General features: G+C 43.0%; 1 protein-coding gene across 1 annotated transcript in view; it reads left to right on the top strand.

The window, feature by feature from the left end:
* Positions 1–12,377, top strand: part of STIM2 (stromal interaction molecule 2) — a 74,833-nt gene extending 62,456 nt beyond the window's left edge. The window contains exons 6-12 of the mRNA XM_081924463.1: positions 1,212–1,389; positions 2,283–2,460; positions 4,554–4,721; positions 5,835–5,935; positions 6,494–6,732; positions 9,732–9,966; positions 10,943–12,377. Of these exons, the coding sequence (XP_081780589.1) occupies positions 1,212–1,389; positions 2,283–2,460; positions 4,554–4,721; positions 5,835–5,935; positions 6,494–6,732; positions 9,732–9,966; positions 10,943–11,420 (1,577 nt within the window). The 3' untranslated portion in view covers positions 11,421–12,377. The remainder of the gene's footprint in view (positions 1–1,211; positions 1,390–2,282; positions 2,461–4,553; positions 4,722–5,834; positions 5,936–6,493; positions 6,733–9,731; positions 9,967–10,942) is intronic.
* Positions 12,378–12,823: the final 446 nt, after the last annotated feature.

The following is a 12,823-nucleotide window of genomic DNA, read 5'->3' as shown; positions in this document are numbered from 1 at the left end:
TGAGTGTGTGAGGATACCACTGCTCCCCCCAACCTTTTTCTTTTAATAATAATAAAAAACCCCCAGCATGGAGTGAAAGAGGTACCATATTTTCTGCCCTATAGGACGCACTTTTCCCCCTCCAAAAACGAAGGGGAAATGTGTGTGCGTCCTATGGGGTGAATGCAGGCTTTCGCTGAAGCCTGGAGAGCGAGAGGGGTCAGTGCGCACCGACCCCTCTCACTCTCCAGGCTTCAGGAAGCTATCCGCAAGCCTTGGGAGCGCACCCCGGGCTTCGGGCAGATGTCTGCAAGCCTTGGGAGTTCCCGCCGGGCTCCCAAGGCTTGCGGATAGCAGCCTGTTCTGGGGGCTGGGGTCGGGGGAAGCTCGGGGGGAAATAATTTTTCCCCTCTTTATTCCCCCCCCCAAAAAACCTTAAGTGCGCCCTATGGGCCGGTGCGCACTATAGAGTGAAAAATACGGTACTTGTGGCTGGCTGGCTGGCAGTTGCAGCCGACGTTTGCAGGAATATCCCCAGCCACTTCCCCCATATCTCCAGCTAGCATGGGATGAAGGAGGCACCCGCTCCTTTTAAGAAGGCAGGGGCAGCCACTGCCAAAGCATACGATGATAACTTCATTGCTTCTCCCCACCCCTTTGAACTTTTTTGTTTTTTTGAAGTAAGCCCCAGGGCAGGCAAAGGCTAGCAGGCAGCAGTGGCAGCCCAAGCGAAGATTTTGGTACTCCTTTCTGGAATATTTCATCAGAAAAACCACCGGCTGCACCAAATAACGCTGCTCATCAACCTTTTTCTCGGCGCCACGTGTTTTCTACTGCTGCTGCAGTTAATCTTAGGCATGATTAGTGAAAACAAGCCAGCTTAATTTAACTTGGTTTGACCCTTTCAGGATTACAGTGACTCTTCTTTAAGACACATGTGCAGACGGGTTGCCAGGAGAGAGAGGGGAAAAAATTATGCTGAGCACTAACCATACTTAAGATTAACTGCAGTTTGTAATTTTTTTTTAAAAAAAAAAACTTCGACAAACTGGTCGACCTAAAATGGAAGTGGAAGTTTCTGAACTCACAGAGCTATGCTGGAGGCGAGCGTATGGGCTCATGGCTTGTTGTAGCTTGTGTAGCACTAAACCCTGGTTTAGCCTTGTATCCAAATCAGCCCAATCTTGTTAGATGACCTATCTCGTTAACTCATGTACAACTGCATTTTTCAGGACCGCCTCACAACTGGATGAAAGATTTCATCCTCACCATCTCTATAGTGATTGGCGTCGGGGGCTGCTGGTTTGCATATACTCAGAACAAGACTTCAAAAGAGCATATGACAAAAATGATGAAAGATTTAGAAAGCCTTCAAACGGCAGAACAGAGTCTGTGCGATTTGCAAGAGAGGTACGTAAAAAATAGACAATACTTTAGGGTATTCAGAGTCCTTATGACAGCCTTGAAAGGCCATTTAGTGTGAAAATATTGCAGGACTTTGCCTGTTCCACATAGTGAATTCATGGTTAAGGTGATGTATGAAGAGGAGACTACTCAAGTTACATTTCGCCACTAAGCTACACCAGCATTCCTGTTAATGTATGAGTTCTGATGTTTTTCACAAATTTGAATGTCCTTGCCTTATTATTGTTATTTATTGAGTTTATATATTGCTCTATACCCGGAGGTCTCAGGGCGGTTCGCAGAAAAGATCACAGTATATATAATCAGAATAAAAACAACAACCCAATAACACACACACACACACACACACACACACACACACACACCTCTGAAAAGGGCCACATTTTAAAAAGGGCATAGGATGTCAATCGGATCAACCAAAGGCCTGGATAAAAAGGAATGTTTTTGCCTGGCTCCTAAAGGTGCATAATGAAGGCACCAGGCAAACATCCCTGGGGAGAGCATTCCACAAATGGGGAGCCACTGCAGAGAAGGCCCTGTTCTTGTGTTGCCACCCTCCAGACCTCTCGAGTAGGAGGCAAACGAAGGAGGGCCTTAGAAGACGATCTCAGGGTCTGGGAAGATTCATATGGAAAGAGGCGGTCCTTGAGGTATTGCGGTCCTGAGCCTTAGCTTCGTAACTTGACAGTAAACATAGCTAAGTTTGTTGAGAGAGACAGGTAACCCTCTGGTGTTCTTTTGACCCATATTGAGAGGTTTAGTGACATGTCGCTTGGTGATGCCACAGAGTAGCTTAAATTATTTGTCCAATCAATTGAGGCATGAACAGAACTGAACAAACACTATTAACTTGTGGGAAAAAAATGTCTACTTTGAAGGCTTGAAAAAGCACAGGAGGAAAATCGGACTGTTGCTGTGGAAAAGCAAAACCTGGAGCGCAAGATGATGGATGAAATCAGCGACGCAAAACGGGAAGCATGTCGGCTGCGAGAGTTGAGGGAAGGAGCTGAATGTGAACTCAGCAGGCTTAAATATGCAGAAGAGGAGCTGGTGCAGGTATTTGCAAATAAAATCTACCATCTCAGCCCACGCAGAGTTGTACCTTTTCCAGCCACTTAATGGCACTGTAGCATTGGAGTAAGGGACATGATGAAATCGTAAATCAGAGAAGCAAATGGAGATCAAGTCCAGAAAGGTAGTTTAGACATATAAAGCTGAAACTGGTAGAGAAATAGATGTAACAATCAGTAAAAGGAAAGAGTCAGAACTGGGGCCTTTGAGCTGCACACTGTAGGTGCCTAGCTTCATCAAGTAATGCTGACACAAAACCCCACACATAAACTAAGTAGAAGAATTAGAAGCATTGCCACCCAACCCCACTCCACTCACCATGTCCTCCTCCTCCTCTTTCCCCCTTTTTTCTTCCACACATCATCAGGAATATCCCTCCTCTTATCATATTCCAAGGGGAGCTGAGTTTGCAGCTCTGCATCTATACACTTAAAAGTTCCTCTGGTAGCCCTCTTTTTAACTATACACTTTGGAGTAACAGGGACGCGGGTGGCGCTGTGGGTTAAACCACAAAGCCTAGGACTTGCCAATCAGAAGGCTGGCGGTTCAAATCCCCATGACGGGGTGAGCTCCTGTTGCTCAGTCCCTGCTCTTGCTAACCTAGCAGTTTCGAAAGCATGTCAAAGTGCAAGTAGATAAATAGGTACTGCTCAGGTGGGAAGGTAAATGGCGTTTCTGTGCGCTGCTCTGGTTTCCAGAAGCGGCTTAGTCATGCTGGCCACATGACCTGGAAGCTGTACGCCGGCTCCCTCGGCCAATAAAGCGAGATGAGCACCGCAACCCCAGAGTTAGGCACGACTGGATCTAATGGTGAGGGTCCCTTTACCTTTGGAGTAACAGCTTGGCTCCACACGTAGCTCCCCCACTCTCTCGCTTTGTTTTTCTCTCTTTTCACACTAACTGGCACACACACAGACTTTAATCTCACCCTCCCCAGTTGCATTAGCATCACCGGGATGTCCCAAGGCTTAACCTGCGCTTCCCAGCAATCCTGATGCAGCTGAAATTGTCACCTTGTCACTGTTCAGCATTGCAGGAACAGGAATCTTTTCCCCACGGGGCAGCTGATGACTGAGCAGTGTGGAAAGTGGGTGTGTCTCCTGGAGACTTGGGGGCTGCACCCGTGGGTGCCCAAGGGCTGCCTGCAGGCTGCGAATCATCCACATGCAGTCTAAAGAAATAATAGGGAAAGAAAACTGAAACACCGCATTTGTTCAAGGACACTGATAGGGCTTATGTTCATAATTTTATTGAATTTCCTGTTTTACATTTTAGAATATTCATTTAAACAACCTTAAAATATCAGTGACTTCCCTTCTTCTCTTTCCATGGTTCATTTTGCATCACATAAATCCCTGCATATTTTATATAAACTGAACCATCTGGTATTCCATTATTGCATCTATCAAAACTTATTTACACTGTTGAATTTATCTTAATGCTGCCCACGTTTTCAAATAAACACAATTTTCCTCCATATATTCAATAAACATTTTCCAATCTTCTTTAAGCATTCTCTTATTCTTTGTGTTAGGTCTGCAAGTTGTGCATATTCCATCCGTTTAAGTTGCCATTCTTCTTTAGTCTGATAGGGCTTTTGTTCAAGGGGGTCTTGCCCAGAGAAATTAATCCTATGAGTTTTAATTTATTCATCCTGCAGTTAAAGCTATATAAATTTGTATAAATAAAAGCACTGGTCCTGAAAAGAATAAAGTGTGCCCTTTGGTGCTAAGAGGATGCACACACCACAGTAGCCAACATCTTAGATAAGGCTTTCTCCCTTTTGCGGGAGTAAATAAATGCCTCTTTAAAGATGGGGTCCACCACCTATAATTTCTACATGTACTGGGGTTTTTACATTAATTACAATAATCCTGAGAAATTCTGAAGTCTTATATCTGGAACATCTTAAAAAATCTATTTTAGTTGAGTAATCAATTAATCAACCATATTATATAGTAATACTCAGTGACTCATCGTTGATGCAAAGTGTTAAGGGGCAAAAGCTGTTTTAAAAACGTTTTTACACTTCAGGCTTAGGTGTCTCAATATCTTTGCATATCTCTTCTGGCTCCTAGGTCCGCATGGCCTTAAAAAAGGCCGAGAAGGAGTTTGAACTGAGAAGCAATTGGTCTGTTCCTGATGCGCTGCAGAAATGGCTCCAGCTCACGCACGAAGTGGAAGTGCAGTACTACAACATTAAGAGACAAAATGCAGAAATGCAATTGGCAATTGCCAAGGATGAGGTATTGTTCATTTTTGAGTCCTCACAATCAAAAGCAGTGTGTCCTCTGTTGATTTCATCACTGAACTAATACAATTCAGGATGTGGGATTGCAACTAGATGTATGTGTGTGTGCCCTTGCCTCCTGCAAATTTTAAGTTTTGAGCAAAAAGGACAGTTACAATTCTGGGGCATCCTAAGAGCTGTGCCCTGGGCAGCTGCTCCTGCTACTCTATTCTAGCCTGCCCGCAGTTTTCTGAGTTCAGCCCAGCTTTAAATGTTTTAGATTTTTTAACTTTGTGCTTTGGCTTAAAGTCCAGGAGAGATACCCTTTGAGGCAGCAAACATAAGTTACTCAGATTAACGCAATATCTGTAAATTGTATTTAAAGGCAGTTCATAAAGCATTTTAATAAAAGAAATAAATGAATGCTAATCTCACCTTAAAAGGCACTTTTGGCGTGTCTCTGGTTTGGGGGAGTTGCATAGTTGTAGAGTTACCTGTTGAGAATACCTTTGACTATTCCCCTAGCTGTTCTCGCTTATGTAAGGATAGGAAACCTTAAGGGAGTTTTTGTTCTATTTTAGAGATTGTGATAGGACAGCATGTCTCTTTCGATATGATATTCCCAGGTCACTATAGTTTTCTTCTTCTTTTTCTTCCTCTCCTCCTCCTCCTTTGGTGATCACTTGTAGCCAAGTAAGATTGTCTTCCATAAACACAGTTTTAACAGTGAGTCCATAAGTGACTGTGGAGGTCAATTCTGGATCCATGCGTCCTTCCACAGTGGGGACATAGCTTTCCAGGCAGAAGTTCAACATGATGAGGGTTTGCCAAGCGTGCCTTCTTCTTAGTATGTTTCTCCCTTTCGTTCTGAGTTTGAACGTCTTCAAACCTTTGGTAAAGGCTGTTCTCCAGCTGGAGCGCTTGCAGGCCAGTGTTTCCCAGTTGCCGGTGTTTATACTACATTTTTTTAAAGATTTGCCTTGAGAGAGTCACTAGAGTTTGATTCACTATAGTTTAACCTCGTAATGTCTCCCAAATCCTATTGGCTGGATAAAAAAGGTATATATTCCTCTTTACCCATTGCATTGTATATGTAAACTTGGCTTCAAGTTTGTTTTTTCAAAAATAGGCAGAAAAGATTAAGAAAAAGAGAAGTACCGTCTTTGGGACATTGCATGTTGCGCACAGCTCTTCTCTCGATGAAGTGGACCACAAGATTCTGGAAGCAAAGTAAGAGAACTTCTTAGTGGGTGAAACCCTTTGTGCTTAATGCATAAAGTTGGTGCTCAATATTTTAATGTTGATATTTTAATTTTAATTTATTGGGACGTGGGTGGTGTGTGGTGTAAACCACTGAGCCTCTGGGGCTTGCCGATCAGAAGGTCGGCGGTTCAAATCCCTGCGATGGAGTGAGCTCCCGTTGCTCTGTTCTAGCTCCTGCCAACCTAGCAGTTTGAAAGCATGCCAGTGCAAGTAGATAAATAGGTACCACTGCAGTGGGAAGGGAAACAGTGTTTCCGTGCGCTCTGATTTCCATCACAGTGTTCCGTCGCACTAGAAGCGGTTTAGTCATGCTGGCTACATGACCTGGAAAGCTGTCTACGAACCTTTTAATGTGGGCTGCATTTTCAATTGAAAATACCCCATTCTATAACATAACTGTTTGTTTGTAGCTCCTGAAAAATGATAGTACTGTATACATTAATATGGCTGATCATAAATGTCCCCAAATGCATAATTTGGAGAGGATAACACCCCAAGCAAACGCAAACTTCTGTTGTTTCCTAGGAAAGCACTTTCTGAATTAACCACTTGTTTGAGAGAGCGACTCTACCGATGGCAGCAGATTGAGAAGATCTGTGGCTTCCAGATAGCACATAACTCAGGATTACCGAGTCTGACTTCATCACTTTACTCTGATCATAGTTGGGTGGTAATGCCGCGAGTTTCCATCCCGCCGTATCCAATTGCCGGGGGTGTAGATGACCTTGACGAAGACACTCCTCCTATCGTTTCTCAGTTTCATGGTATGTGGTGGTATATCTAAGAAGACATTGAATGCCTGGAGATACACAGGAGTTTGGCAAATAACCCCAACCATTTGAAGAATTGGCAGAATGAAATACCAAATGAAGCAATGGGTCAGAGGGGATAGCAAGATTCAGCAGAACAAAGATGCTAGGAAATATGGAAAAGCAGAAAAACTTGGCGTATGGAACCCCAGCTATTTAATGTGTGGGAATGTTGAGGATAGTAGGAGAGGATATATTGATTAAATATTATCCTTCTTCACTCACGCTAGTGAGCTAGTAGGAGAACACATTCCCTTGTACATAACAGGAAGCTAGCTGATGGATTTGTTAGAACCTTTTGAGTTAAGCAGTCCAGTCTGGCTTGTCCAGATTGGAATCTTCCTGGTAAATCCCCTTTGCTGTTGTTGTTTAGTCATTTAGTCGTGTCCTACTCTTCGTGACCCCATGGACCAGAGCACTCCAGGCACTTCTGTCTTCCACTGCCTCCCGCAGTTTGGAAGCTTCGAGAACAGTATCCAACCATCTTGTCGTCTGTTGTCCCCTTCTCCTTGTGCTCTCCATCTTTCCCAACATCAGGGTCTTTTCCAGGGAGTCTTCTCTTCTCATGAGGTGGCCAAAGTATTGGAGCCTCAGCTTCGGGATCTGTCCTTCCAGTGACCTTTAGTTTCCTCTTAAAAACAATAATGACACAACAGTCTTCTTTTAGAAAGCAATGATAAGGTTTACTTGCATTCAGTTACATCCCACATAATGGACGGTATAAGAGCTTTGAAACTGAGAGTGAATTATATTTATGGGAATAAAAAATCAGCGGGGAGGGGATCTTTTGAAAACAAAACATGTTCTTCCAGGAAGGAAGCAGAGAAGGTGTGCTCTTTTAGTCGGGTCCAGCTCTTCCCATTTAAAAGGCAGAGGGGAAATGGGGCTCTGGAGGCTTGCTTCCTGGAAAGTGCCGGAAGCTTTCCCCTCCCAGCCGCTAGTTTCCCAAAAAAGGAGAAAAGAACAGCCACACGCTCAGGGTTTCAAATTTTAGCACTGTGCTTCTTTGTGCACAGTGTGGTGCTTAAAGAGCTGCTTTCTCTCTCGCAGGCAGCCTCGAAATACTGGCTTTGTGGATGGAGCGTTCTCCTTCCTGCTTTTGTCGGAAATAAAAGAAAGGGCTCTCATTTGGAAGTTGCAACAGAAAGCTGCTTGTTGGGCACTCTTGTTTCTGGGAAGCCTGAAAGGAGAGAGTGTCTCAGAGATTAAGAGTCTTACCAGGGTTCTGCTGTGCAGAGGAGGGCATTTTTAATGCTGTTCCTTTTAAACTTCATTTTCACAGCTGATTCTAGACATCTTTTCTTCAATACCCGTAAGACTTTCCACATTCCCCCCACCAAACTTTTCATTTCTATGGCTGGCAAAACAATTGTTTCCCTCTACTGCCGCCCTAACCTTTTGAGATTCTGAGGGCTGTGTGATTTTACTGATAAAGCCTTTTAAAAAAACAACAAAAAACCCCACTCTGCTTCTAATCTGCAGCAGTTGAAAATTATTTTGGTTTGGTTTACATCTGATGTAATTACTGATATTTGCAGAGGGCGACATCATCTTCTTCTTTGGCAGTCTCTCGTACCTGAGTAAGATGGTCTTCTATGAACGTGGTCTTAACAATCTGTCCATAAGTGGCTGTGGAGGCCAATTCTGGATCCACACGTCCTTCCATAGTGTGGACATAGGTTTTCCAGGCAGGAGTTGATCACTGTGAGGGTTTGTCAAACGTGCCTTCCTCTTAGCTCATTCCTCCCTTTTGTCCTGAGTTCGTGCTTCTTCAAAGTCTATGACACCTTTGATAAAGGCTGTTCTCCAATTAGAGTGCTTCCCAGTTGTCGGTGTTTATACTACATTTTTTTTTAGATTTGCCTTGAGAGCGTCTTTAAACCTCTCTTGCTGTCCACCGACATTACATTTAGCATTCTTAAGTTGGGAATAGAGTACAGAAGTTGCTTTGGAAAATGATAATTGGGCATCCACACAACACTGACCAGTCCAATGAAGTTGATGTTGAAGAATCATCGCTTCAACACTGGTGATCTTTGCTTCTTCTAGTACACTGGCATTAGTTCACCTGTCTTCCCAAGTGGTATATAATTTTTTTTAGAGACAACATTGATGGAATCTTTCGAGGAGTTGGAGATGGCGTTTATAAGTGGTATATGTTTCACAAGTGTACAGGAAAGTTGGTAGTATAGCTTTGTAAGCAAGCATTTTGGTTTACCTGCGAATGTCCCGGTCCTCAAACACTCTTGAGCTTAAATTGAGAGAAAGCTGCACTCACAGAGCATACCACAACTGTGATCAGGTTGATCTGGGCCTGAACAATATCCTGAAGTCGCATGATCTAATCAGCAACACTCTTCAACTGGACAGTCATTCAATTCTGAGGTTGTTTTTTGGTTCACATTTTAACTGTTTTCCACAGCTCCTTAGATACTGTTTCAGATATCATAAGTAACCTAAGGCTCATTTCACAGATACAGTTTTTCCTTTAAAATTAATAGATGATGTTCATAGAATTCCTCTCTATCCATCCCATTGATCATAATACATTTAGTGAGATGTTACAGATTCCTGTTAAATATTTGAGTCAGGTGTTGCTGCCAACATCATAAGTTTGTGACTTCCTTTGTGACCTTCTCCAGTAAGACTTCAAAATGATAACCGAGCCTTCTGTGAAATTCCGTCAAGTGGAGGTCAGTTTTACACCTGCCTTGCCCTTGCCTGTCTCTTTTGCTGATGTATTTTAAGTATGGATTAATAGGAAGGAAGGAAGGATATATTATTCAAGATTAAAATGAAGTCTATGTTTGCTGCTGCTTCTACTCAAAATCACTTGTGGGCTCGTGCAGATAGGACTGTTTGCAAATTCTGCCTGCCTGCAACAGAGTAATGGCTCGGTTGATGACTTAGAGCAGCTGGTTGATTTTTGAATAACCCTGTTTTGTCGTTCTCAGGGTCCGTCGTGAAAACGAGCACCTTAGCAAGGAGCAGTAGCATGTGTCGCTCCCGGCGAAGCGTCATGCCGTCGTCTCCGCAGTCGCAACACACAGCACAAACACCGCACCCTCCACATGCCCAAGCTACGTTGCACTCTGCAGATCCAGACATCCTTTCTGTGTCCAGCTGCCCCGCTGCTTACCGTACAGAAGAGGAGGAAGAGGCAATTTACTTCACTGCTGACAAGCAATGGTATGGGCATTGGGGACGCTACTGTGACGCTTTCGGTTAGAGCTAGTGCCATGAAGTCTCTATGTGCCCTCGCTGTCCAGACTTGGACACACCAGAAGGATTTGCAAAGGATCTTTTCCGTTTAGATCTGGAAGATTGCGATAAGGCTGTTAACTCCCCTGTGCCCTCTGTGGTATGCAAGATGCAAGGTATTCAGGGCTTGAAATGCAGATTTAATGTGCCCTTAGAGACTCGTCTGTTACAGCAGGCAGGCGGCTACACTTGGCACGGTCTACAAGGGCATTCCCGACATAAAAGCTGCTAACAGAGATCTGACCTTGAGGTGATGAAGTCATGGCTGACAATGAAGCAAGTGGAGGAGACTGTTCTGAGCACTGTGTTTCTTGTGGTGCCAGGGCCATCTTTCTGTTAGCAGAGTCTCTGTGCAGTGAACTGCTTGATGCCTTGTTTTGAAGAGAGATGGGGGGGTGAACGGTTACACAATTTTAGAATTTTATGAATCCTGGGGAGGGTCAGATAAACAAGAATTGAGTTGGCTCTTTTAAAAAATCATTTTAGTGCAGAAGGAGTAGATTGATTGTTTCCACATACCTTGGAAGCCGAACACCTTGTGAGTCGAATGTTTTGGCTCCCGAATGCTGCAGACCCAGAAGTTGAGTGTTCCAGTTTGCGGACGCTCTTTGGACTCTGAACGTCCGACACAGGAAATAACCTATTTCATGATGGGCCTTGCCATTTGCAGTTTTTGTTTCCGCTGCTGACAAGTAAAAGTTGTGTGTGTGTTTGTGTGTAAACTCAGGATTTGGATGATTTAATGAAGTAGGTAATTTGATTATTGACAGAGGGATAGAGAGATAGAGATAGATAGATAGATAGATAGATAGATAGATAGATAGATAGATAGATAGATAGATAGATGGATAAATTCTTAAATGGAACAGTCTGACACCTTACAATTGTCTCCTCTTTGCTGCAGGGAAGTACAAGATACAGTTTCTGAATGTGACTCCTTAAATTCTTCTGGAAGGAAACAATCTCCTCCTTCGAGCCTTGAAATATATCAACCTTTGTCACCTCAGAAAATATCACGAGAGGAACTCTCATTGGAAGAGTCGTCTACTGGAGACTCTTCTTCCCTGACGGCCGATATTTCCAGGGGTTCCCCTGACTGTGTTGGCATGACGGAAACTAAAAGTATGATCTTCAGTCCCGCAAACAAGGTGTACAATGGCATTCTGGAGAAGTCGTGCAGCATGAACCAGCTCTCCAGCAGTGCCCCCGTCCCCAAGCCTCGCCACACCTCTTGCTCCTCCACCAGCAGCGAAAGCAAAACGGGTCACGAAACCTCAGCTGTCCCTCGGATAAGTAGCAACCCACAGGACCTCTGCCAGAATGGAGAGCGAAACAAAAAGGCCTCCAAAATAAAAAGCCTCTTTAAGAAGAAGTCAAAGTGAGGCTGCCGGAGGATAATGCGCAATCGTGGCATCGTTAGACTTGTTGTTTTCTTTTTTCTTTTTTTCTTTTTCTAAATTAAGAATGTAGTTTTCTTTGTTTTCTGGGCTTGGATGCCGCAGCAGGAAAACCTCTTAGGTCAATTCCTCTTCTGTTTTAAATGACTTTATGGTAAAAGTTGTGCCAGCTGTCAATGAAAAATTTTAATTTCAAGACAGTTTACAGTCATTTGTCTATTTATTTCTGCTTTTTTTTTTAGTTTATATAAAAACGCCATTTTTTAAAAAAACCCCACAACACTTTAACACGAGCTTTAACGGACTAGTAAGCCTGTCTGGGCTTGCCAAAGTTTTTTCTTGTTTACTGAAGCATCTTCTTATCTTTCCACAGAAGCTATGGCATTTGCATTACTGGACATCAGTAACTTTTAATGAAGTAAAACTACTTAAATTGCACTACTGTTTTCCTGACTGGAAAGTATCTTTGCAAGTGAAACTGTTTAGACTTGTAAAATGATGGAAGAGATGGGTTGGTTCATGGTTATTTTTTAAAATTGTTTTTAATGTAGAAGCTAGCATTTCTAACAATTGATTTCTGGAACTGGAACCTCGTTTCGCCAACATAATGCTTCTTTAAATGCATTTATTAACCTAATGGGTTGGGTCCTGTTGTAAAAAATCATGTTTATCCAGGGCTTTCACTGTGATTTTACTGCATTGCACAGGCTGAATGGTTAAAAAAAAAAAAAGACTTATTATAAAAAGAAGAGGCTCCTGATTCCATTCTCAAATGACAAAATTCAAAACTTGATTTTGAAGGACTTTTTAAGACATTCACAACCTTAAAACTGGGATAGGGACAACTGTGGGCACTTGTTTACATACTTTGACAGACGACGGATGTTTGATTTGTGAATATTTGTACTGTGGCAAAGATAATAAATTGAAAATATTATTGTGCATTGACTTGTTCTGATTTTAGCCATTCCAGTCCAAATCCCCCCAAATTCTTGCTTGTTAGAGGTAATGGCCTGCCACGACTGGTACTTGCCGTTATATTGTGGATGCCTGTATTTCATCTTATATATTTTATTGGAGTGAGCATAAGTATTAATAACACTTAATCCTATTATTGGGCATAGTCAGTTTTGAAGCAAATTGTCAGTCGAGCATGTTTACTTTTGCAGCAAGTCTCCCCCGATTCGGTTAGATGTCATGCCAAACTGCTACACAAATAAGCCTTGTGCTTTGTACACTTTCTCTTCCCCTCTTCTTGTTTGCCATTGATTCATTTATTTTGTTCTTCTTTTAGCATAAACCAAGTGCTACACCAGAACACTACTACTTGCACCTTCCACTTTTCGAGACCATAGAATCATAGAGTTGGAAGAGACCACAAGGGCCAT

The sequence above is a fragment of the Podarcis melisellensis genome, assembly GCF_964234715.1.
Source record: "Podarcis melisellensis genome assembly, chromosome: 9".
Lineage (NCBI taxonomy): Eukaryota > Metazoa > Chordata > Lepidosauria > Squamata > Lacertidae > Podarcis > Podarcis melisellensis.
Note: the sequence above shows the minus strand (reverse complement) of the source record. Positions and strands in the feature narration are given on the sequence as shown.